This window comes from Salminus brasiliensis, chromosome 24, assembly GCF_030463535.1.
Source record: "Salminus brasiliensis chromosome 24, fSalBra1.hap2, whole genome shotgun sequence".
NCBI lineage: Eukaryota > Metazoa > Chordata > Actinopteri > Characiformes > Bryconidae > Salminus > Salminus brasiliensis.
In genome coordinates, this window is record NC_132901.1 from 21,292,481 (window position 1) to 21,320,153 (window position 27,673).

At 42.1% G+C, this 27,673-nt stretch overlaps 1 protein-coding gene across 2 annotated transcripts in view; it reads left to right on the forward strand.

The window, feature by feature from the left end:
* The window catches only part of LOC140546440 (atrial natriuretic peptide receptor 1), a 52,093-nt gene that overhangs the window by 22,500 nt on the left and 1,920 nt on the right, over positions 1-27,673 (forward strand). The window contains exons 18-27 of one of the 2 annotated variants that reach the window (XM_072669695.1): positions 702-864; positions 1,557-1,709; positions 2,783-2,957; positions 9,096-9,239; positions 10,929-11,052; positions 11,665-11,733; positions 12,331-12,505; positions 14,145-14,243; positions 14,595-14,686; positions 14,815-15,438. In XM_072669695.1, the coding sequence (XP_072525796.1) occupies positions 702-864; positions 1,557-1,709; positions 2,783-2,957; positions 9,096-9,239; positions 10,929-11,052; positions 11,665-11,733; positions 12,331-12,505; positions 14,145-14,243; positions 14,595-14,686; positions 14,815-14,862 (1,242 nt within the window). In that variant the 3' untranslated portion in view covers positions 14,863-15,438. Of the gene's footprint in view, positions 1-701; positions 865-1,556; positions 1,710-2,782; positions 2,958-9,095; positions 9,240-10,928; positions 11,053-11,664; positions 11,734-12,330; positions 12,506-14,144; positions 14,244-14,594; positions 14,687-14,814; positions 15,439-27,673 lie in introns of those variants that run through there. The other variant, XM_072669696.1, reaches the window with a different exon arrangement.

Genomic DNA, 27,673 nt, shown 5'->3' on the forward strand with positions numbered 1-27,673 from the left:
TCAGGGTAATTCTAAGCACGAACTAACAAGTACTACGGAACAGTCGCTGTAATACAATAGAGCTAGATTATAATCAGGTTTACTGTCCCAAAATCAAACATGGACAAATATGCCAATCCCTTTAATCAGGTACTGTGTGTAAATGCAATGCTTATAGCAGCTACCTGCCTATCCACAGAGCTGTAGCTATGGCTATTCAGTGCACAGCGTTCTTTAATGCTGTGGTGGCTATGAGAGGAATAATGAGCTCATGTCTTATCATGTGCGTTATGTAAATGGCTTTAAAGATTTGCTGGCAAAATACAGTAAAAATACAGTTCACGCTAGCAAGAAAATGAGTGATATGATCTTGTGCAGTGTTTCTGCTAAGCTAATGGTAGCATCCATTTCTTTTTACCCTTTCTGGGCAACTCAGCTGAGAGGTCGAACACACTATTTGGGGTAACATAGAAGAGCCACTCGCATCAAGACACAATGATATCCTTTTAAGGTCCTACCTAGTGGATGTAATCAGCATTGCACACACTATACAGTGAGGGAAATAAGGTCTAACAGCCAAAGATGGGATTTGCAGAGTTTTAATAAAAGCAGATTGGTAGTGAAAAGGTCTACTGCACGGTTACAATGCCTGTTAAAGGGTTAATATAGGGTTAATAAAGTGATTCCAAGCTTTTGAACAAAGAACCTGATCCCTGTTACAGGGTATGGACTACCTGCACTGCAGCCCCCTGCGTTCCCACGGCCGCTTGTCTTCCTCCAACTGCGTGGTGGACAGCCGCTTCGTCCTGAAGGTCACTGACTTCGGGCTCAGTGCTCTGAGACACTCAGGCTCAGGGGACAACTCCAGCCAGGACTACTGGACCTGTGAGTGCACATCCCAGGATCTCGAACTTCATCTATGGCCGCTTATTCCTGCTTTGATAGAGTAACTCTCTGTACTGTCCAGAGGAAAAGGCTTTCTACTAGATTTTGGAGGAGCATTGCTGTGAGGATTTGATTGCATTCAGTAAGAAGAGCGTTAGTGAGGTCAGGATGTTGGATGATCACCACCCCACCTCATCTCCAACTCCCCAACTCATCCCAAAAGTATTGGGTGGAGCGCCACCATCATTCCAGAGAACACAGCTCTTCCACCACTGCTCCACAGCTCAATGCTGGGGGGCTTTATACCCCTCTAGCCCACACCTGGCATTAGGCAGCATGGGGCCAATAGGTTCATGTTTATCTGCTCCAGAGAGTCCTATTCTATTGGCAGTACTTCTTGAAGGGGACTAGGCAAGCTGTGTGCAACTTAAAGTAGCTGAATGCTTTCACAAAAGGGGTGTCCACAAACATTTGGACATACAGTGTAGCTACTGTCTGTATGGTGCAGTAATAAGCACATGGCAGTGTGCTGCTGTGATTTTCAGGGAGGTTGTCTTGTATACGAGCCGTTATGGACAAACTTTGAGAAAAAACTTCTTGCAGAGACTGTGTGTGTGTGTGTGTGTGTGTGTGTGTGTGTGTGTGTGTGTGTGTGTGTGTGCGCGCACTTGTTTGTTCTCCTCTCTTTTCAGCACTGTTGTGGAGGGCTCCTGAGCTCCTGAGGCAGACCATGCCCGCTAATGGCACACAGAAAGGGGATGTGTATAGTTTTGGCATCATCGCGCAGGAAGTGGTGTACCGCAGAGGACCCTTCTACATCCCCAACAGCTCCCTGAAGGCCAGAGGTGTGTTCCCAGGTTCTTCCTGGCTATGCCTTTTAAAGTTGTGTGTGTGTGTGTACGCGCAACTGTACTCAGGAGGCTCTTCGGTGATGCTCAGCTCCTGATCAGCCCTTACTTATAGAGAGTCTAGGCTGCAGAGGGTCCGTCACCCTCACCCTGTCTCTACTCCTGTTTCTTTATCGACCTCTGTTTTCTTTCAGTCTGTCTGTCTCTGTCTCTCTCTCTCTCTCTCTCTCTCTCTCTCTTTCTCTCTCATTCTAACTATCTTACTCTCTTGACCATCATTCTCATTTCCTCTCTCTCACTCTCTCTCTCTCTCTGTCTGTCTATCTCTCTCTCTCTCTCTGTCAGTCTGTCTCTCTCTCTCTCTCTCTCTCTCTCTCTCTCTCTCTCTTTGTTTCCCTCCCTCCCTCTGTCGCGTTTTCTCTCTTACTCTCTCTCTGTCTCTTTCCCCTTTTTGTCTCTCAACCATCATCTCATTTACTCTCTCTCTCTCATTCTAACTCTTATTCTCTCAACCCCATTCTCATTTACTCTCTCTCTCAATTTCTCTTCCCTCTTTGTCTCTCGACCTTCATTCTCATTTATTCCCCATCTCACACTAACTCTCTCTCTTTCTCTCTCTCTCTCTCTCTTCCCCTTGTCTCTTGACCACCATTCTCTTTTATTCTCCCTCTCCTCCCACTCTCTATCTCTCTTACTCTCTTGACCACTATTCTCATTGATTGTCTCAGTCTTTTCCACACTCTCTCCCCCTTTGTCTCTCGACCAACATTCTCTCTCTCTCTCTCTCTCTCTCTCTCTCTCTCTCTCTATCTCTCTCCCTCTCCCTGTCTTTCTCTCTCTTTCTCTCTCACACACAACCTAATCTCTATTCATCCTTCTGTTCTCTCTCACCCTTCATTCTCTTCACCTCTCTCTCTCTCTCTCTCTCTCACCGCCCATTTTTCTACTTCTCTCTTTCTATTTTTTCCTCTTTTCTCGCTGTATCGCTCCTACCTTACACTTTTGCATTACCTCTCATTCCCTCTCTCTCTCTCTCTCTCTCTCTCTCTCTCTCTCTCTCTCTCTCTCAGAGATCACTGAGCTGGTGAAGGCTGGAGGCGGCAGGCTGTTGAGGCCGCATGTGGACGCTGCTGATTGTGAGGAGGGGGTGGAGGCTCTGTTGTTGAGCTGTTGGAGAGAGAGAGCGACGGAGCGACCCGATTTCTCCTCCCTCAGAACCACTGTGAAGAAAATGTGCCCCAGTGGGTCAGTACTGACGCAACTCCTTCATTTAACTGGCATTAAGAATCCCACTGAATTATACAGCAGTTTCATATTAAACCACAATAATGACCATCTGATTTCATTTATATATATTTTGGCACTATGTTAGGGATGTCCTGATCCGATCCAATGACCCAGGCTCAGGTCAAGGCCTTTTTATTCAGTCAGGTGTCAGCTTTTAAGGTTCCCGATCACTTTCCAATGTTTAGGTTGGTTGTAGTGCCATCAGGTGTCCTCTCGACACCAATAATAGACATGATCCTCAGCTGCTGCAGATGTACCTCTAATTCCATTATCTCAAAAGCTTAGAGCCCAGCTCAGAGAGGACACCGCAAGAGGACAGCTGCACTGTCCGAATGGCAAAACTCTTTATTGAAAAAGTGTGGGTTTTTGATGAGGTTAAAACTGCAATATATGGACAAAAGTATTGGGACATCCATTATTTTCTCCAAAATCAAGGGTATTGAAAACAGTTTATCCTGCTTTTGTCTGTATGGTGTCTCTACTGTTCAGGCAAGGCTTTCTACCAGATTTTGGAGCATTGCTGTGAGGATTTGATTGAATGCAGCGAGAAGGATGTCATTGAGGTCAGGATGTTGGATGATCCCAACCCCACCTCATCCCCAACTCCCCAACTCATCCCAAAAGTATTGGATACAGTACGAGCTCAATGCTGTCTCAATATCTAAATGCATTCATTAGAAGGGATGTTCATAAACATTTGGACATATAGTGTATGTTGTATAATATGGGTGTTCTGCAAGCTTTTCCAGTGCTGTAAACAAGCCAATAAATCAGAACTTCTTCATTTTTTCCCCATGAGCCCTGAGCATATTTTATTCAGAGGCAAAATAACAGGGTGGTAAATCAGTTTGTTAAATGACATTTTGCATCCCAATCAAATTCATATACTTACTATTTATACATCAACAAACAGCTTAAATATCCGGTACATGCATTCAGTGGCACATTTAATATACAAACGCAGCAAATGCAGCTTTCTTCTTCTTTCAGCGCTGGGTCTTTTCTCTGCAGTGCTCAGAATCACCATCAGAATATTAAATGAAACATTTCCTTTGATTTCTCCATTCAGACTTACATTTTCTAAATAGATGCTTAATTTATTTTCCTCTTTTTATTGCAGTTTAGTTGCAACCGATTCCCAAGGTGGCCAATTACTGAACTAGGTGTCTGTGCTGTACTGCTCAGTAGCCTCTCAAGTTTGTTTAGATGAAGGTCAACACAAGCCCCTCAAACACCAGCAGTAGATTTGCAGAGATCTGTGCTCGGTTCTCTGAACGTATTGTGATGAAGCGTCTCTCAAAGTTCTGGGGACATCCAGCTTTTGCAAGCATGAGACTGCACTCACCTGATTTTACCTACTTCCAAAACTTCACTTGCCAGCTAACTTGCTTGTCTGGGTTAGCCTGCCTACTTTCTAACTGTGGAAATCATTTTCTCTTGATTTACCTTAAACATGTTGATTTTAGAGTTTTAAGGCTTGTTGGGTTTATGAAGATAGCACATGATTGAGAGCAGTCATGAATAGCAGGTAGGGACTATCAGTGTTTGTCCTGTTTTGGGGGACTGAAGCCCTATTCAGACGGGATTAGTATTACAGGGGGAGGTGGAGTAATGCAAAACCTCAACATAAATGCCGGAGATGGAAGTGGCTACTCGATTTCCGCCATCATCCCCCAAAAAAGTGATGATATCCAGTCTTGTAAACCTCTTATAGTAATAATAAAATTTGGTGTGAAACTAGCAGCTACATGTTCATGACCCCTATGAAGACTATAGGCTGCGCTACACAATGACTTGTGTCCTTTGGCATGTCTTTTGGTTTGACTGAGATTTGCCACTAGACTAGAAAGACCTGAGGGATCTGTGCCAAGCACAGCGAAACTAAACGTCTTCTCGAGTGCATCCATAGAGGTTTTTCCACAGGATATGACTGTGGAATATTTACCCACACGTTGATTCTCACAGAATAAATATAACCTGAGGTCATATAACCTTACGCCTCATTTTACAGAAGGTAAAGGCAGCAGAATCTGCACTAGCGAATGTATTTAGACAGGACTAAAATCAATGAGAAACTCTGGTAATAACTACATTACCCCACCTCCCCATGTAAAACTAATCCCATCCGAATAGGGCTTAACTAACTAATTAATTACTATAACATATAACCAATATTAATTCTCTCTTTAGTTTTTTCCTCTTAAATTTAAATCATTTGAGATGTGGTGAAAAAGAGTGCTCTAGGTTTGTATTAGGCAGAAAATGGCTTCAGTTCACCTATAGTTGAGAGAGACTACATAATGAGGGAGAGACGTCAGGGCTGTTTTACAGAGTGTCATTGCTGTGACATGAAAAATTATAGTTAGATTATGTTCCTTAGAGGCCCATGAGCCTCCATACTTACCTTCAGACAGATCACATATTGATGGGTGTGTGAGGGTTTCACAGATTTAATGGAGGTCACAAAGATGCCAGTGTCTGCCCTTTATCTGTTCAGTCCTGTAAGGCTGAGAGTAAATGGGATAATTCAATAATTTCTCTTGCAAAAGAGAAAGAACCAGCATGAAATGTAATTTTGCAGTAGGTTATCTTTGAGACACCTTCCATTTCTTTTTATACTGAGAGCAAAGGTTTGGAGTGATTTCAACTCCATGGCTTTACACTTTTCGGATGAATTAGATTAATTAGATTGCAAACCAGGCCCATCACGTCCAATATCATGGCATGGACTGTATTAGGTGACAAAAGGTGTTCATTACTGGCCCACAGTGGCGTGCCGATTGCTCTGGACCACTCACCGGAGTCAGCTTTTTCCTCTGGCTTCAGTGACCTGTGGAGCACCAATGCTATGCCGTTGGGAGGCATTCAATGTTCAAGAAGCCTCTTTATCACCTCATACAGTCCATGGCACAACATCTTGCTAGTGTCATCCGAGCCAAGGGTGCTTATTTCCAATGCTTGGCTCACAATCTCTGTTCTAATTCATCCCACAAGTTTCCTGGGATTGAGGTCAGGGCTTTGTCAGGTCAGTCAGTTTCTTCCACAGCACCTCAAACACAACCATGCCTTCATGGACCTTGCATTGTACACTGGGGCACAGTCATGCAGGAACAGAAAACAGCCTTCTCCAACCTGTTTCCACAAAGACCATTAAAGTTTCACTGGAATGGGGACCTATAGACCAACTCCTAATAAAACAGCCCCATAGCATTATCCCTCCTCAACCAAACTTTACAGTTGGCACAATGCAGTCAGGCAGGTAACATTCTCTTGGTATTTGCCAAACCCAGATCATCCATTAGACTGCCAGGCACTGAACTGTGATTCATCACTCAACAGAACATGTTTCCACTGCTCCACAGTCCAGTGGCATTGTGCTTGGTGATGTACTGTAAGGCTTGCATGCAGCTGCTCGGCCATGGAAAGCCATGCCTTTCCGACTTTTATGGACTATACTCTTCCGCACACAATGACCCTGCTCTCTAATTTTACGTGATTGCTGATTGGTTCCTAAACCCGATCACTTTTCAATAATACCATTCACTGCTGATGGTGGAAGATAAAGGAAGGAAGAAATTTTACCAGCTGTTTACCAGACCTGTTGTTACAGCAGTGGCTCCTATTACATACAGAACCATGCTGGAGTTCAGTGAGCTCTTTAGAACCACCCATTCTTTCACTAATGTGTGGAAAGGCAGACTGCATGGCTAGAAGCTTGATTTTATACAGCTGTGGCAATAGGACTGACAGAAACACCTAAGTTCAGTGATTAAGAGGTGTGTCCGAATACTTTTGTTCATCTATGGCAAACTGAAGACAACTTATTTTTAACAAAAAAAGCTTATAATGGCTCTGAACAGAACATTTGATGATTTGGTGATTTACCCTCGGACGCTCATTGTTATAAACAGTGTAAATGTACGCTGAGAAGGTACAACATGGTTTTAAAGACCAACAGTGTATCTTAAAGGTAAACTGCACCCACTGTCAAAGTATATAAATAAGCCATTCTCTGCTGTGTCTCTTTCTCCCCCTTTCCTCCTGTACAGTGTGTATACTGTCCTGGTGTTCAGCTATAAGGCTGTGTCAGCGTGGTGAAAGAGGAGTTGGGGGGGGGGGGGGGTCAGTGTTAATACACAGGAGCAGGGTGCAGGATGCAGGCTGTCATTAATAACACTTAGTGATGACGGCACTTTAATCAGCTACACAAACACGCAGTGTGATGGGCTTCCCCACGGGGACCAGTGACACGCAGCAAAGAACACACACCACCCCCCTGAGAACACACACTGTCACGCAGTATCACGGCAAACATTCATTCTACTGCCTGAGAGAGAGCGTGCGAGACAGGGAGGGAGAGAGAGAGAAGCAGAGAGCGAGAGAGCTGCACTCAAAGCTTATAACATTCTTTTATTAATCTTTAACCTTGTTTTGCTTTTCCCAGCAAACACGGCTGGTAGATTTCAAGTGCTCTGACCACTCACAGGCCAGTCTTGCTATTTCATATGAGCTAATACATTTTCTATGCACTTCAGTGATGAAAAAAAAAATTAATAATAATCCAAGCTCTAAAAATAGCTCTTATTCCGGTCATGTCCCCTGAATGAAATCACTCTCCTTCATCTCACACAGCACAGCCCTGTCTTAAAGGTACTAAATGATGTAAGTGTCGTTTATCCGCGGCTAAGCCTCCATTTAGAAGGTTGGAATTACTGTTTTTAATAATATAAACCTAGTTTAATCATAGATGAATGTAGAAAATCATACAGCTATTGCGCTCCTGCTTGCGGCTGGTGACATTCCACATCAATAAACGTGAGGTGTGGGAAAAGAGATAATGAAGTCATGGCCATGGCCACTTAGTAAGACATGGGAACAAGATCGTGGGCCCTATTTTAGCGATCTTTTGGGCGATCCGCCAACCGTGCGGCTTGATTTAGGGCGTGGCGGTGTGTCTTTGCTATTGTAACTGCGTGAGTAGTACGCCTCCCTTAAAGTCTCTTAATGAATCATGGGTGTGTTTTAGGTGTAACGTGCAATAAACCAACTAGCGTGTCACTCACCATTCCCTTTAAGAGCCAGATGCAGTCTGACTTTGGTGGATTGCTATTTTAGTGGTGTAAAGCGTGGGGGGTATGAGCGTTGGCTGTGTTGACAATTCACTGCCAAGATAGCAACGAGTATCTGACTGTTGATGTCTGCCTAGGTGGTTTTCAGTCAGTAGCGCACCTCCTGTGTTTTCCGTTGCCAAGATACACAACAATACGCCAGAAATTGTCCTGCACACCCCTCATTTCGAGACAACCATGCCCATCAGCATTGATATATTTGCAAGCACTGTTGCTATTTAAACGACACAGACGGACGGTGTGAAAATAGATGGTTGGCGGGGTGTAAGATGAGCATCACAACGCACCTTGCGTAGGATGTAAGATAGGGCCCCATGTCTTATTTAGTTATCTTGCTTTAGTGATCAAGTTGTGGCCATGACTTAATGATCCTACACGTGGGATCCTAAGTCGTGGGAATGAGATCCTCAGTCACAGCCATGCTTTATTAATGCATAGGAATGAGATAATTAAGTCGTGGCCAAAGATCTTGTCATATTTAGTCGTGGCACAAATTAAGATCTTGTTCCCACACCTTACTAAGTCATGGCCACAACTTGCTATAGCAACGGGGCCCATTTAGGAAGCCCAACTGGGTCCCAGTAACAACCAATGTACAAACCCACTCAGATCCCATGTGGACCTGGAACCCACCTAGCCCACGTTCCACCCACATGAGCAAGATGGCTGGGTAGGGTTTTGGGATACCTCAGCTTTAACTGTGACCTCAGTCAATTTACATCACAGGCATGTAGCTTCACACCCTACAGATCCAAGTGCCCACCCCAGTATGGGATCTTGGTAATGGGTACTTGCTGGACAGCCTGAATGTGCTCCAGTGCTACATTTCCATACGAACGTGGAATTCCTACCTGAGCTTTGCACCTGTCAAAACAACCAAGATGTTTCTACAGAGCTGGATGTGTTTTCCAGTGTTTGCAAGCTCACCCCGAACTTGTGCATCTGTGTGTGTTTTTGTGTTTTTCAGAGGCAGCGAGAACATCCTGGACGACCTGCTGTCGCGTCTGGAGCAGTACGCGTGTAATCTGGAGGAGGTGGTGAGCGAGCGAACGGCTCAGCTGCAGGAGGAGAAGAAGAAAGCTGAGGGCCTCCTCACACAGATGTTGCCACGGTAACCTCCGCACATCCTGCCTGTGACATACACACACACACACACACACACACACACACTCGGTATGCTGATGAGATGCTTTTCCTAGGTATCATCATTGTACATTTTGTATCCAGGCATCTCTCTCTCTCTCTCTCTCACTCTATGTCTCTATATCACTCTCTCATTTTCTCACCCTCTCAGCTCAGCTCAAAGCATTGTTGACATCCAAAGTGTTGCTGTTGTCATATACTGTTATTTATGCTGTAAATAGAAATCAACTGGCAGTCTAATAGAATTGCTGAGATGCGTGTGTGTGTCTGGTTAGGAACAGTTTTGGATGTGTTTCAAGAGACCCTTGTTTTTAAACCCTCGTTTCCCAACATAGCTCCAGAAGAGCTCGCTGGTATTTAAGTTGGGTCTGAATCCGACCCAGTGAATGACCTGGGTGGCATCTTGCATTGTCATTTACAGATTCCGGGTATTAACACTGGCTTATAGTGTGGTACAGTGTCCACAGTGCTGCGTCATTAGTCGGGGGAAATATGTGTGTGTGTGTGTGTGTGTGTGTGTGTGTGTGTGTGTACCAGTCAAAAGTGTGTTGCTGTCCAATGAAAAACATGTATCTTTAACATGAGGACTTTACAGGAAAAGGCCAAAAATGTAACATAAGACTTTCTAAAAGCAATTTAGCACAATTTAGCTAGAGGGTTCAAATACAGGAGAAAACTAAAAACTGACAAACATGGAGATACATGTTTTTCTTTGGACAACAGAAAATTATATATCTAGTTTTTTTTATAGCATAACATATATATATATATATATATATTATAAAAAGGTAAAGGTGCACGTATTTGTCACTGTACAGCAAAATGTGTCCTCCGCATTTAACCCATCTGTGGTAGTGAACACACACACACTAGTGAACTAGGGGCAGTGAGTACACACACCCAGAGCGGTGGGTAGCCAGCTCCAGGGAGCAGAGAGGGTAAAGGGCCTTGCTCAAGGGCCCAACAGTGGCAGGCCCAGGAATCGAACCCACAACCCTGTTATGGATAGCCCGGCGCTCTAACTGCTGAGCCACCACTGCCCACAATTATTGTGGCAGTGAGGAGGCAGGAGAGAGCCACCCTACGACGCCCAGATGTGGTCCACCTGTGGCCGTTCAGTCCAACGAGCCCAGGTGAACGGCATGAAAGGGCCTGCTCAGTCCTACACTAGAGAGGACAAAGGGGGGGTGAGCACAATGACTGAGCTGCCTGAGACTAGAAGGCAATTGTGCATGTGTGTTGAGACTCCTAGAGCCCCACTATGGCTATTATGTTTTCTTGAGTTTCATTTGAGTGTGGTGGATGAGTTTAAATAAAGGTAATTAGTAATTTATCAGTCTACACACGCATACACACATAGACAACACCACACAGTCAGTATTCCATATAAAAACTGCTGGTGCCAGGTCATTAATATGCCAAGTCGTGGCAAACTGGTACATATCTGTCAGTTGAAGCATCTGTCTGTCTCCCTTTCTTTCTGTCTCTCTCACCGCCTCTCTCCACCACTAATCACTCGCGGCAGGAGAAACTAAGTTGTGAAGTTGTCAGATCTTGCACCTGTCCTGATGCCACTTCTGCGTGACGAACCATCAAAGTGCACCTGCTTGTAAGCCCACCTTTTAAAATCCTTCTCGGCTTTTCCCTGTATTTTTAGATCAGTGGCTGCTCAGCTCATAGCCGGGAAGACGGTCCGTGCCGAGACCTACGACTGCGTCACCGTGTATTTCAGCGACGTTGAGGGTTTCACCGCCATGTCTGCCTCCCTCACACCAATGCAGGTGATGATAGACTCTGAGGAAAGCCTGTAAACAGTGGTGGCATGGAAAAACAGACAGGCCTATAGGTGCTACATGTAAATGTATTGTTCAGAGTAGTGACATACATGGACTGCATGAACTGTAGGCTTTGAAACTTGAACAGCGTTGATCTCGTACATCAGACTCCTCGTTGAAGAAAAAAGCTGCTCCATCATGGTCCTGTAGGACCAGACTTGAGAAACATTGGAACAGACAATCCTTCAAAGTCCTCACACAGGCTACCATATGGAAAGGGATTCGCCTGATCTCTAGAGTGTATCAGATGTTACTGGGTGATTGGCACTCGTTCCTGATGGCATGAGGGCTGCAGAATCCACAGCGCACACCAGGCATCTGTTAGCCTAGCGCTAAACTTGCCAGCATGCCGTAGTCTTAAAGGGGAAATAGCAGATTCACACAGGCTTATTTTAGAGCATTGCTGGGACACCACAGCTGCTGTTCTGCGGAAAACCATTGTCACCTCTTTTGTGTAGCGCATGCTTGCGTGGGTCTGGGAGTGTGTGTGAGTTGCATGTAAACTGTGTGTTTACAAAAGCTTAAAGTTGAATGCAGTTGTTTTCTTTGGTTGTAAAGGTTGTGAACGTGCTCAACGACTTGTACACGTACTTCGACAACATCATAGACGACCATGATGTTTATAAGGTTGGTGAGCATCACAGTCATTTGAAACTGTTTATTTATTATGGACAAAAGTATTGGGACCTCTTAATCATTGAATTCAGGTGTTTCTTTTAGTCCCATTGCCACAAGTGTATAAAATCAAGTATCTATCCATGCAGTCTGCCTTTACACACATTACTGAAAGAACGGGTGGTTCTAAAGAATTCACAGAACAAGAACCAGCGTGGTTCTGTAACAGGCCACCAACGCAACAACAAGTCAACTGGTGAAATGTCTTCCCTCCTAGATCTGGTATTTGTGTACAGTGGAAGCGTTTAGGAACCACAGAGAGCAACTCAGCCACCAAGTGTCAGACCAGGTAAAGTTACAGAGCAGGGTCAGGGCAGAGTGCTGAGCTCAGAGCACAGTGCAGAAAAGTCTCCAATGATCTGCTGACCCAATAACTGCAGAGCTCCAGACCTGCTGAGCTGCAAAGAGGGACAGACTCCATATTAATGCCTATGGGTTTAGAATGGAATATCATAAAAGCTCTTGTAGGTGTAATGTGTGGGTGTCCCAATACTTTTGTCCATATAAAAGTATGTCAAACTTCATGTGAAACTTTCCTTTCCTATTCAGGTTGAGACCATAGGGGATGCTTACATGGTGGTGTCAGGTCTTCCCATAAGAAATGGAGATGAGCACGCCAGGGAAGTGGCCAGAATGTCCCTAGCTATCGTGCAGGGCATGAAATGCTTCCACAGCTCACATATTCCCCAACAGCGACTGAAGGTCCGCATTGGAATCCATTCAGGTTAGTTCCAGTGGTCCCTAATTCCAACCTCAAACTCATCATCATAATCATGCTGCATGTGCTGTTTTCAGACATAATTCACAATACATAAGTCCATTAATAATGGCAAGCTGCCCTGGTCCCTGTTCCCAGCAAAGCAGCTCCAGACCGTGATACTGCCACCCCCATGCTTCACAGTTGCGCTGAGTTTTTTTTTTATGTTGGAAAGCAATCTGATCACATTTCAGGTCAAATTGCATCACAGGCACAAAAACATCTGTGTGTGCTTGATCTCGCAAGCCTGACTTCTATCAGCAGAAAGTCTGGAAGCCTTCATTGCTGTGCTTGACTGAGAGCTGCCTGCTCTCATAGTAGGCCGTGAAACACTGAACTGATCTGATTATGATTGGAAAAACACATCTGAAGCACATATGTTAACTCAGCTGAACTTAGCTGTTAGCTGACAGGCTAAGTTGGGTTTTGAAGGAAGAGAGAGTGGAGCAGTCTCAAAGAGATTGTGGCAAAGAATTCCAGAGGTAAGGAGCAGCAGCACTGAACGATCTGCCACCCACAGATGTTCATGTTCATTTAAGTTATGCTTCAGAACCAGAAAGATCTGAGGGTACGGGAAGAACAGTATGGATGATTAAGCTGACTTGGGTAGGAAGGGCGAGACCATGTAGGTTAGAAGAAGGATTTTTTAATACTTAATATGGGAGGCAATTGGCAGACAGTGAAGTTGCTTGTTGTGAGTGTGAGGACCCTTGAGGACCCTGCTGAGTTGCAATGTGGCAGGAAGACACAGATAGTGGTGGACAGTTGATACCTGGGCTTGGCAAGCTGCCACTGTTGGGCTCTTCAGCAAGGCCCTCAACCATCCCTGCTTCTCAGGTGTTGCAGCGATGGCTAACCACTGCTCTGAGCATGTGTGCTCTCTGTCACTGTGTGTGTTTGATCACTAGTGTGTATGTGTGTGCTCATTGCACACATAGGGTTAAAGGTAGAGGCCAAAATCCACCTGTGTCCAACACTAATGGTGATTGGTGGATGTCTTTTCCTACTTGCTATACTCACTCTGATCTTTTCTTTATATCTTCAGGTAGAATTATTCATATGTGATATTCTTATATGGTATTTGACATACAATATATTCATTATCCAACTGTATCCAACATGTAACTCAGGTTACTGTGTACCATTAACCCCTTATCACTCCAAGGCTTCTTAAACACTAAGGTGTATTACTCAGTAACTACAGGGACTTCTGTAGAAACAGTTGTGGGGCTGTTCTCTGGTCATAGAAGGTTTGTTGTAATAACACTTTCGGCCTGGTGTTGGGCCGTAGGCTTTTTAAGGGGTTAATACACATCCATCTCTGCAAGCATAAACCAACATGTTTAACCTACTGGTTTGCATCACCTATTTAAACTTCACTGGTCCCAGTAACTGTTGTTGGGCTGGGTTTCCACAGTTGGGTACCAATAATATAAAAACCCTACATTAGCAACTTTGTACTTAGCATTTGTAGATAACCTACAGAGGTCTGACGTGTGATACCAAATGTTTCATTATATTTATTATTTATATAGTTTTACTCTCTCACTGCTGAAGTGTGAGTTCAGTAAGTTAATACTTCCATACGATACTTGCTGTGTTCCAGGGCCGTGTGTGGCTGGTGTTGTGGGTCTGAAAATGCCCCGGTACTGTTTATTTGGAGACACTGTCAACACTGCCTCGAGGATGGAGTCATATGGTTTACGTAAGACGAAATCTAGCGAATGTTATGACAAGAGTGTGGTGAGAACATGAACCTTAATGTCATAAACACTGCGACATGTCACGCTAATTTCAGCCCTTGCCAGGCTTGTTCTGTCAGTACACAACAACGGTGTGTACTGCAGAGTGTAGTGCAGAGTACAAAACAGCAAACTCAACTAGGCCGTGATGTTAGAGTCAACTCTAATGGACGTTTGCTATAAACATCTTGAAGCAAACCTTCTGTTGGCTTCGTCAGACTTTTGAGACAAGTTTCCTAACCTTGATCTTCATACAAGTCAAGACATGAAGGTTTTGATCATGAAACACAAGGTCGTTGGTTCTTCTTTCTCAGCTTTGAAGATCCATGTGAGCAGTTCCACAAAATTGCTGCTGGACACCTTCAAGACGTTCCAGTTTGAGTTAAGGGGGGACGTTCACATCAAGGTATAGAACGCACCCTATTAGAAACCTTCTCTATTCTAAATGCTTTCGCTTCATTCGCCTCCTCATGTTTATCACATCATTCAATTTAGAGCGTTGATCTGTTTTCCTCTGCATTTCCATTTTCTCAGGGAAAGGGTTTGGTGAGGACGTACTGGCTTCTGGGAGAGGAATGCTAACTGGGATGTCTTTCTCTCATCATTACGTTGCCTGTGTGATTTGAACACGTTTTGTTATGAGGATGTAATATATTTTTAATAGCACTTGTTCCTCATTATTTTCCGCTGCTCTTGGCCTGCACACAATCATTAGGGTTCACTCAGCACTAAATTTTGCACTAAAGCGATGTGATTTCTCAGTAGTAGTGATGATGCGATGTACGTCTTTGCAAATGACATTTTAGATCTGTTGTTGACCCGCTAGAAACGTAACTCTAATTTCATCCACTGTGTTCCAGTACCATTCACAAACCCTGATAAGTGGTAAAGAAAAGAGAAAATGCTTTTTTGTTCTTTCTAAAATGCTGAAGACATTCTGAGAAGAAATGAGACGATTTAGAGAGGACAGGGCCTGCTGCGTTGTTTCAGAATTTACACTTTTCATTTTAGCTTCAGATATGATTTCTGAAGAGTTTTTCTACCAGAGATCTGTTTTAAACTCTTAATTTTGGACCAGACTTTAACACCTTTCACATTGTACAGTTAGTAGACACTCACATGCAGTACATAGGTTGGTTTTTGGGGTATTCCCAAAAGTTCCCATTGCATTAAAAAATGTCAAACAATTAATTCATTAAACTACTATTTAATGTATAAATAGTAAGCAAATGACTTTGTTTTACAAATGCTCAGATGTGTGTTTACAAGCCTATTTACCACCCTGTTATTTTCTCTTTAAAAAACACACTGGCTGGAACACACTGGCTATGACCAATATGGCTCCCTATGTACGTTTTACGGCACTATTAAGTGTCTGAATCATCAAGTGGTATTACAATGTGGTTTTCATGAAACTACAATCTCTCACAGTGCACTCGTAATTTATAGTAGACATTGGAGCTCATTACCTCAGCTCAGTGTGGACCAAAATGCATTGGGAGTTCCCAATAAGGGGGGCTTAGAAACACTTTATTACAAAGTAAATAGCTGAAATATGAAATGTATTGTGATGCTATGTATTTTACCACAAAAAATTATGTTTTGATACTTTGACCTCAACACGTCATTACTGACACAAAACTGGTTGTGATGGTAATGACTCCTGGTGATGGTAAAGTCAAGTTCTCAGTTTCACCAGCAGAATAGTTTAGCTATTAAAGGATAAAAAATAAGTGAATTCTTTGGAATAACCTGGATTTGCCACTTGGCAAATAAATATATTTTTTTCTAAATTCTATATGAGCTCAGTCTTGGCCATCATTACGTCTGTAAAGCATGGAAACACTCTAATTCATTGTTTTAGTTAAGATATAAATAATCTAAGATGGTAAAAAGTAAATATATATATTAAATATTTACCCATTTATTTTCCGAATGTTCCAGTGACTGAATGCAATCAAATTCTCAAAGCAATGTTTCCAGCATCTAGTGTATAGCCTTTCCCTACAAGAAGTAGACAATAGAGGCTGACTGCAGCAATGCATGGTAGTAGGGGTGGGTGGGAATAGGGAGGTAAACTCTACATTAATACTCTTTACAGGTTCTTCACACTGACATCAATTTACATTTACATTTATGGTATTTAGCTGACACTCTCATCTAGAGCAACTTACATGGTTACTCGTATTACAGAGGTGGGCCAATGCAACGTTAGGAGTCTTGCCCAAGGACTCTTATTGGTGTAGTGCAGTACAGTCACCCTGACCGGGAATCAAACCCCAGTCTCCTACGTGGTGTGGTAGCTCACTTGCAGGTAGCGGTGCTATCCAAAGCACCACACCAACCACATCCCGCAACCACCAGAGGTGGTTCTTCTATGGCATCGCTCAAAGAACCCTTTCTAGCACCTTTATTTTTAGGAGTGAACAATATCTACCCAAGAGTGACTCTGCAGTGAATCACTCCACTGATGAAGGCCTAAAGATGACACAGATTGTGCATCAGCCAATGGACTGCGGTCTTGAACTGTCTACTAGCAAGCAGGAGCTGTAAGGTAGGGGTTTCTAATGAATTGGCCGGTGAGTTCCCAGCCTTTGTTCATTTATCAGAAAAGCCCTGCTTTGATTCAGGCTGTTCATTACTGTAGACCATGCTGAAAAGCTGATGGGACTGGTAATTAGACTGAAAGCATTCTTGTGCTTGTTTTGTCCGCGATATCTTTTCATGTCTCATGTCTTTCAATCTCCTACTTCCTTCCTTAAAGGCCACCCAGGCTCCTTGTAAAAGCATTTAGCCGCCCTTTGTTGATTGCAAACCTCTGAAAGATCCCAGATAGGATCTTAATGGTGTACGGACTGTACAGACTGTTGAAATGAATAGCACAGATTTCATTACTGTTATCCTACTCAGTCACAAATAGCACCCAGTGCGCCTTTCTCAATACGATTAAGGGTTAATTTATCAGGACGCTCAATATCATCGCATATAGGGAAAGAGCCCACCAAAGAGTCCACCAAAATCAACAGATTAAGCTTCCCGTGCTCGTTTAAACTCTAGTGACTAGTTTAAAATCAGTCAGATCCAGTGAGGACATGACCTGAAACCATGAGGAGTCACCACTTTGTTAAAACATGCTAAAAAAAACATCCACTGCCAATCATTCAGCAATTAGACCCACCCTCTCAGTTCTGAGCAGCCTGCCCCAAAGGAAAAGGCTCTTATATTTGTCTAAGGGAAATAAAGCAGATCTCAATATTGTTTAATACTGGTTCCTAAAATCATTCACCTAAACACGCCCACGGAGAAAAGAGGAGATCCACATCAGCGCCTAACAAATGAGAAAAGCATGAGATCTCCTCCTCTCTGCTCTGATCTCCTTCTGACTGCTGAAAGATCTCAGAGTAAAGAAGAGAGCTTTATAAAAAAAAGAGATCTTACACCTGTCTGATGTGAGTTTTATTCAGCTGAGACTGAGGTGAGATCAGTCTGAGCAAAAAGAGATGAAGCCACCTTTGAGACAGCATTTTGATCAGAGAGAAAAAACCCAAGGGTTCATTTCAGAAACAGGAGAAAATGGCTTAAGATCTCAAACAGGACTTTTAACCATGCCTAGGAGAAAAAACGAGACTAAGTGGAGATCTTAACTTCAGGATTTGTTTCCTCTGGGGCAGTTTTTCTCAGGGGCTTCACAATTTTTTAGAGCATTTAACTGCAATTAAACTGCAATAATATTTGTATAGATTTGAACTCTATTGGCTAGTTTAACATCAGTCAGATCCAGTGAAGACATAATCTGGAACCACGAGGAGTCACCACTTTGTTAAAACATGCTAAAAACATCCACTGCCAATTATTCAGCAATCAGACCCACCCTCTCAGTTCTGAGTGGCCTGCCCCAGGATCTCACAGGACTTTTAACCATGCCTAGGAGAAATAACGATACTAAGAGGAGATCTTAAGTTCAGTATTTGTTTCCTCTGGGGCAGCTTTTCTCAGGGGCTTCATTTTCAATTTTTTAGAGCATTTAACTATGATTAAACTGCATTAATATAGGAATAGATATGTAATATAACACTGATAAATGCTTAATCTGTGGCATAGCTTTAAAATAAATTGAAATAAGATTTGAAATATTTAAAAATAAAATAGGCGCTTTACAAAAAAGAGAACAAACTTCAGTAAATCCAGTAAAAAGCCGATATGGTTAATGTGCTCAAAGGAGCCAGCAGTTTGAAATGGGAACTGAAGCAATTTCTGTAACTACACACGTTTGAATATGAAATCAACAGAATGATAGTAATCGTATTGATTAAAGGCTTTAAAGTGTTATTGTCATGTGATCAGCCCATCCACATTTACACAAATGTTTAAAACTATATAAAAACTAAATGGCTCAATTCTTTTTTTTTTTTTACTTTTCCCATTTAACTAATCACAAGCCCACAACAGGTTCTAGTGGACTTAAAGGATAAGTGGGCTCACAAATTTCCCCCCTATATCAGATGATTGACATTGACTAGATTTTCCACAGGCCTCCCACATTTTTTTCCTGAAGTTTCCTTGATGTTTGTGTGTGTTATTTTAGGACTGATATAAGATAAACATGCTCTTTTCTGATTGGCTGTCCTGCATTGTGTCTCATTCACAAAGTACATTTACACTTATGGCACTTAGCTGATGCTCTTATCCAGAGCGACTTACAAGGTTACTGGTATTACAGAGGTGGGCCAATGTAGTGTTAGGAGTCTTGCCCAATGACTCTTATTGATGTAGCGCAGCATAGTCACCCAGACCGGGAATTGAACCCTAGTCTCCCACATGGTGTGGTAGCTCACTGGCAGGTAGTGGTGTTATCTGTTGCGCCACACCAACCACACTCCGAGCTATAACGCTCTTGAGAACTGTAATATACACGGACGGGGCTAAATGGTGGTAGGCTGAATAGGTCTGTAATAAAGAAACAGCGAATTAAAAACAGGCTGGTCTAAGGCATGTATTTATGGATTAGGGAGTAAAAAGGTTGTTGGAAGTTACCATATGACTTTAAAAAGTGAAGGAAATTTGATTTTCCATGATGTAGGCTCTTTAAGCTCTTAACGCAGCACTAAGGGATTTCTGTAGAAACTGGTGGGGCTATTCTCTGGAATATAAAGGTTTGTAATAACACTTGAGGCCCGCTGGCAATCCATAGCCTTTATTTAGGTGTGGGAGTTGAATAAGATCTTTAAAGTGTGCTACATGTTTTCCTCTTTAGCTTCAAATGTCTGCACTTTCTCTCTCTTTAGTAAAGCAAAGGAAGTCCTCTCTTTCTCGCTTACCCAAGGGAAAGCCGCCAAACTTTCTACAAAGCCTTATCGCTGCTTTATCTTGGCCCCCTGGGTATGATAGGAAACAATGATCTGCCTTATCAGGCTTGGTCAGAACTCACTCCAGCTGCAAGTAGCTTCTATGTTGATACAAAAGTTGTCAAGCAGTGAAGAGATAAAGCTTTTAGCTGCTCTTTTTCCTCTCACAGTGTTTTCCCATTAAAAACACTGACGGCTGTGAGCTCACTGTGTTTTAAAACGCAAACATGGATATTCCAGTACACTTAATTATGCCTAATTAGTCCCTTTGCCTTGCATAAACTTTCTTCAGATATAATTAGCCATGAAACTAAAGCCATTTCTCAATGGGGAAATATTTCACATTTGGTCAAGTTTGATTAATGCAAATCAGAAGTAAAACAGATGCAAATTAAGCTTTAATTAATTTTTTACAGCATAATGAGAGCAGTTTTAAAACAGACAAGTTTATTGTAAAAGTGTTCCTAATCAAACAGATGTGGTGAGGAATTAATTCATTCAGTCAAATTCACGCATACATTTTTCATTGGGCTTGTTATGGTCCCAGAAGAGTTCCTAGACTGGGTCTGGAGACAGCTGCAGCTTTTTGCTCTTTATCTTTCATATAATCCATTAAAAGGCCCATAATCTACTTTTTTCATTCTCTGTTGGATTCATCCTTTGTTACTGTGCCTTAGACTGAAATACACTATATGGACAAAAGTATTGGGACAACGGTTCATTCACTGTTCATAATTCGTTTCTTCCTAAATCAAGGGTATTAAAAAGTTGAACCTGCTTTTTTTAGAGTAACTGTCTCTAGTGTTCAGGGATTGCATCCACCACCAAGAGTGTTGGTAAGGCCAGGATGTTGGATGTTGGATTCACCTTATCCTCAACTTTCCAACTCATCCCAAAAACACTGGGCAGAACCCCATCCATCATTCCAGAGAACACAGTTTTTCTGACATTAGGCATAGTGCCAATAGGTAGGCTATGCTTATCTGCTCCAGAGAGTCCTATTCAATTGGCAATACTTGTCTACAGTGACTAGAAACAGTGTATGTGTGCATGTGCACATCTGTGTCAGCAATGGGTGAACCCATTAAAGTATCTGAATGCATCCATTAGAAAGGTTGTCCACAAACATTTGGACATATAGTGTGTGGAGATAAGCTCTGCTCTGATTGGCTAAATGTCCGTGTTCATATTGTGAGGATTGTCTTGTTTTTGTGTGAAAAGTCCTGATGTGGCTTTTTTAGGAAGCCGTTTCCTTTTTGTGACTGAGACTGCTGTTGAGGGAGGTGTTCGAAATCCCGTTTGGGTCATTCACAATGGGCAGGGGAATGCCTGTGGTCCTGCCGTGTGTTTGCTTTGGCTCCTCAGTCGAGCGGCACAATCAGCCAGTAGATATATGCTCTCTTTAGGTCAGGTCAGTAAGGCTTGGCCTACGTGCATTCACTTGAGTCTGATATGGGGGAAATGCAGGGAGCAGCAGTAAACCATAAATCTCTGCACTGTAAGAAGTGATAAGTGAGGTGGTCAAAATGAAAATGTAGTAAGGTCATGGTTGGACCACTGAAGATGTTCTGTGGTATCTGGTACCAAGACATTAGCATCAGATATTGTACGTCCTGTAATTTGTGAGGTGGGGCCTCCAAGAATGACCAACTCAGCCTTGGGTGACCCTGTTACTGGTTCATTCGTTATCCTTCTTGGTGCATGTTATCCTTTTTTGGTAGGTACTGACCATTGCATACGAGTATTATGTATACCTCACCCCTCAACAGGCTCCATTTTACTGAGGTAATCAATGCTATTCACTTCCCTCCCTCAAAATTCCCAATTTCCACCCACTAGTTGGGACTTCCCCTCCTACACAATGCTACCAATGCTGGGATTCTAATTACTGGCATGTGCTTCTCCATCTTTTTAAACTGCTGCTAATTCACAGTCCTTAATTGACTGAATACAATTGGAAGAGACCACTAACTGCCAGTTCTGATTACAGTTCAATGGATAGTCATGATTTTCTACAGTGGCATGATTGTAGATCCAGTGGAAAGCAAGCTGCCAAAATCCAACATGTTTTGTGTATTGACTACACAATTTGATTGTTGGCTAAAGCATAGCTTTCAGCCTTCTCAACCTGTGTAGTCATGCTTCACAACTGATCATATTCATAATTACTGGAGCTGAGTCAGGCTCTTTGGTTAAACTCATTGTGGGCCGCTCTCATTCAAAAGCACAGATGCTCAGTTCCCCTCTCCTGGCATTACATATGAATGGCTGGCCTGCAAAACAATAGCACTGGAGTGGGTAGGCCTTTTTATGTGAGTCCAATTAAAAAACCCCACACGGTTAATCAAAGCACATCTGCCACGCTCAAGGGACAGTGGTGGCGGTTGACAGGCGCTTGAGGTATGTGGAGGGAGGCTACTCTTAGCAAGCTAACACACTCCAGACTGCACATCCGCATTTCAGATAATCCTGAAACACTCCTTATAACTTGTCACACAGGTCTAAGAACAGCGGCAGTAGGTGGGGTTAAGCTGCTTTAGTCTAAATAGAGGTTTTGGTAAATTCTAGAAATATTCAAACCAGCCCTTCTGGCACCAACAATGACATGTGTGCCCCATTCTGATGAGTGTATTTTTGCTATTGCTGAAGCTAATTGAATGGCTATGTTGCGGTGTGGATGAGTACGCCAGTTTACCCCTTGGGTGCTGCAGTGGTCCATGCACCTAAGACATGGCCTGTCAAGACATGCAGTGCAATATAATTTAGGAGAACATGCTCACTGCACTGTGATTAAAGTGTTGCACTGCATACAGCAGCCAAAACAAGGTTCCATAGATAGGTCTGCTTCCAACATGCGCTGAGATCAGAACCTAAGGGTTGGACAGTAATTGCAGTGTACCTTGCTGTGGTTTGTACTGGCACAGCTTGATCTAACCATATAAATGCTATGCTAATTTAACATTCAGTACATGAACATATCAAAAAACAACTGTGAGTGGATAACAATGTCACCTCTGCATATTCAGTCGGGGTGACTTTGATGAGTACATTAGAGATACACAGAAATAATTCAGCGAATCTGGTGGATACAAGAGACAAGATCTCATTTGCATGACAATGCCCACCTCTGAATACCCCCCTGCCCCTTATGCCCGCCTACATTCAGAAAAAGAGGGCTGGTTTGGCTGTAATTAATGTAGCGCATTTAAATTAGCATACACACACTAAGGGACACACTGACACACACATACACTTATACACACAGCGATGCATCCTACCTCCATCACAGAGTGAACGTGCGTGAGACCACCAATTTCAACATTGTTAGATCATTAGTGGACCTGTCACTGGACCATCCATCTATCAGAAATGGGGCGAAACAGGGAAATCTGAGCAGAGGAGAAGATACTTTCACTGAGGAAGTGAGTACCGATTATGGTTGAGGATTACACCTGCTAATCTAGAAGGTAGACATTTATTATTATTATTATTATTATTATTATTATTATTATTATATAATTTCTACTACTATAAAACAAGAATTATTATTATTAGTAGTAGTAGAAGAAATATTGTTATTATTTTATATTGTTGTTATTATTATATTCTTCTTCTTTTTATTATTAGAAATATTATGGTTATTTATTTATTATTTTTTAGCATCTATGATTTTATAGTTCTTATTTTTTAGATTTATTTGAAATATATAATACAAAATTACATAAAATTTAAAATATGTAAATATGTTTGTTTTACATGAAAAAATATAACAAGTATATATAATAAGTTATAATGCTATTATTAATAATATTGTTGTAAAATATTTTTAGATGATATGACTATAATTAATTATATTATAATGTAACTGTTCTAAATTATTATTATTATTATTATTATTATTATTATTATTATTATTATTAAAACATATTATACACACATAACAGCTATGATTAGTATTGTTATTATTTGTTTTTGTTGTTATTGCTGTACAATATGTGATACTGGACATATTTCATTTGATGGTAAGCAGCGTATTTATTTCTAATGTCTCTTCCACTCCACATTGTTTTGAAGGGGTTGCCATCATTCAGCTCCTTTATTAGACCGTAAAGATGTCTGTAGCTGATAGATGCTGCTGTATTTACTGCTACTCCGCCTTATTCCCTGCCTTCAGTCTCTTCCCCTGTGAAGTACAAGCGAAGTACAAACATACTTTCTGTTGGCTGGCAGAATGTACTGCTGGAGCGCCTCAGATAAACTGCTTTCTTTGGACAGAGCTGAGGGAGGACTTGTTCAAGAATAACAGGCAAAGCAAACCCAGAGAGCGCAGCTTCCAGAAGACGACCCAAGCCCTCCAGCTTCCAGCACGGGGATTACAGGCAATCTGCATTGCCTTCTGCAGCGATTAAACAAAAGAAGGAATCTAAACAAATAAAAGGATTTTATGGGTCTTTGTGACTCTTTAAACTGAAAACAGGACTGCTTTCGGAAGAAATCTCCAGCGAGGTTATAGTCCACGGATCAAGATGAGCGGGAAGTGTATAGGAAAAAACAGAAGGGGCAGCTCTTAAGAGTACACTCCAAATTATTCTCTATTTACATCTTTCCCTTGGTGGGATGGTGTAGAATTTAATTGGCAGTGTGGAAGATGGGAAAGGACCACACACACATCCACACTTACACATACATGCACATAAGGTCGCTGGCTTCCTCTCCACAATATGTCTGTACGGGCTGTTCCTAATGAGCATCCACTTGTGTCTGAGTGGTCAGATGGACAGAGGAGTGTGTGTGTGTGTGTGTGTGTGTGTGTGTGTGTGTTCCTGTTTGAAGAGGGGTTCTCTGTTTGTGCAGTCATGCTGGGACATTAAGCAGAAATGGCCTTTCTGAACTTATGTTCAGTAACGACATAACTGTGAACTATAAAGGTCTGACGGAGCTTATTTGCTTAGCCCTTCTCTATTGTCCTCCTACAGGAGCTGCAGGAAATATGATTTACAGTATACATTACCATGTCCTCCAAAATGCCCCGCTGTTGAGTAGCTTTGACTCACTGGAATGCAGTTTCACAGCTGAGCAGGAACTCAGCTCAGAGTTAGATATAAATTTGTAAATGTAACCCCTTAACACCCCTTAACAAGGCTTATTACACACTAAGGTGTATTACGCAATTACTACAGGGACTTCTGTACAAACCGGTGGGGCTATTCTTTAGTAATAGACTTCTGTAATAACGCTTTTGGCTGGCGGGCCATAGGCTTTTAAAGGGGTCAAACTGCTGGCCTTATCCAGCATGGCTTACAATTTAACAGCCTATGGCCCGGATGGTCTGGATGGTCCATTATAGCTGCCTCAAAGGTGCTCACCTGACATTCAACAATGCAACTGGACTCTAAGTTCAATGTAAATGATTGTCTGTTGAATATAACCCAACATCTAACCTAAACCTCAAATCAACCATAAATTCAGGACTAACCCCACCCAAAACCTAAACCTCAAATCAACCCTAAATTCAGCCCTAACCCAACCTTAACCTAAACCTTAAATCAACCCTAAATTCAGCTCTAACCACAACCTTAACCTAAACCTCAAATCATCCCTAAATTCAGCTCTAACCCCAAACTTAACCTAAACCTCAAATCAACCCTAAATTCAGCTCTAACCCTAACCCCAACCTAAATCTCAAATTAACCCTAAATTCATCTCTAACCCCAACCTAAACCTAAACCTCAAATCAACCCTACATTTAGCTCTAACCCCAACCTAAACTTAAACCTCAAATCAACCCTAAATTTAGCTCTAACCCCAAACTTAACCTAAACCTCAAATCATCCCTAAATTCAGCTCTAACCCCAAACTTAACCTAAACCTCAAATCAACCCTAAATTCAGCTCTAACCCTAACCCCAACCTAAATCTCAAATTAACCCTAAATTCATCTCTAACCCCAACCTAAACCTAAACCTCAAATCAACCCTACATTCAGCTCTAACCCCAACCTAAACTTAAACCTCAAATCAACCCTAAATGTAGCTCTAACCCCAACCTAAACCTAAACCTCAAATCAACCCTAAATTCAGCCCTAACCCCAACCTAAACCTCAAATCAACCCTAAATTCAGACCTAACCCCAACCTAAACCTAAACCTCAAATCAACCCTAAATTCAGCTCTAACCCCAAACTTAACCTAAACCTCAAATCAACCCTAAATTCAGACCTAACCCAACCTTAATATAAACCTCAAATAAACCCTAAATTCAGACCTAACCCCAACCTAAACATAAACCTCAAATCAACCCTAAATTGAGCCCTAACCCCAACCTAAACTTAAACCTCAAATCAACCCTAAATTTAGCTCTAACCCCAACCTAAACCTAACCCCCAAATCAACCCTAATTTGGCTCTAACCCCAACCTTAATCTAAACCTCAAATCAACCCTAAATTCAGCCCTAACCACAACCTTAACCTAACCCTCAAATGAAACCTAAAGTTAGCTCTAACCCCAACCTTAATCTAAACCTCAAATCATCCCTAAATTCAGCTCTAACCACAACCTTAACCTAAACCTCAAATCATCCCTAAATTCAGCTCTAACCCCAACCTAAACCTAAACCTCAAATCAACCCTAAATTCAGCCCTAACCCCAACCTAAACCTAAACCTCAAATCAACCCTAAATTTAGCTGTAACCCCAACGTAAACCTAAACCTCAAATCAACCCTAAATTCAGCCCTAACCCCAACCTAACCCCCAAATCAACCCTAATTCAGCTCTAACCCCAACCTAAACCTCAAATCAACCCTAAATTCAGATCTATTCCCAACCTAAACCTCAAATCAACCCTAAATTCAGCTCTAATCCCAAACTTAACCTAAACCTCAAATCAACCCTAAATTCAGACCTAACCCAACCTTAATCTAAACCCTAAATCAACCCTAAATTCAGACCTAACCCCAACCTAAACCTAAACCTCAAATAATCCCTAAATTCAGCCCTAACCCCAACCTAAACCTAAACCTCAAATCAACCCTAAATTCAGACCTAACCCAACCTAAACCTAACCCCCAAATCAACCCTAATTCAGCTCTAACCCAACCTTAATCTAAACCTCAAATCAACCCTAAATTCAGCCCTAACCCCAACCTTAACCTAAACCTCAAATCAACCCTAAATTCAGCTCTTACCCCAACCTTAATCTAAACCTCAAATCAACCCTAAATTCAGCTCTAACCCCAACCTAAACCTCAAATCAACCCTAAATTGAGCCCTAACCCCAACCTAAACCTAAACCTTAAATCAACCCTAAATTGAGCCCTAACCCCAACCTAATCCTAAACCTCAAATCAACCCTAAATTCAGCTCTAACCCCAACCTTAACCTAAACCTCAAATCATCCCTAAATTCAGCCCTAACCCCAACCTAAACCTAACCCCCAAATCAACCCTAATTCAGCTCTAACCCCAACCAAAACCTAAACCTCAAATCAACCCTAATTCAGCTCTAACCCCAACCAAAACCTAAACCTCAAATCACCCTAAATTTAGCTCTAACCCCAAACTTAACCTAAACCTCAAATCAACCCTAAATTCAGACCTAACCCAACCTTAATCTAAACCATAAATCAACCCTAAATTCAGACCTAACCCCAACCTAAACCTAAACCTCAAATAATCCCTAAATTCAGCTCTAACCCCAACCTAAACCTCAAATCAACCCTAAATTTAGCTCTAACCCCAACCTAAACCTAACCTCCAAATCAACCCTAATTCAGCTCTAACCCCAATCTTAATCTAAACCTCAAATCAACCCTATATTTAGCTCTAACCCCAACCTTAACCTAAACCTCAAATCATCCCTAACTTCAGCCCTCACCCCAACCTAAACCTCAAATCAACACTAAATTCAGCTCTAACCCAACCTTAATCTAAACCTCAAATCATCCCTAACTTCAGCCCTCACCCCAACCTAACCCTCAAATCAACCCTAAATTCAGCTCTCAGTTTTTTGCTAGCATGTTTCTTTGTTGTGATTGTAAACTACTCATGTTTT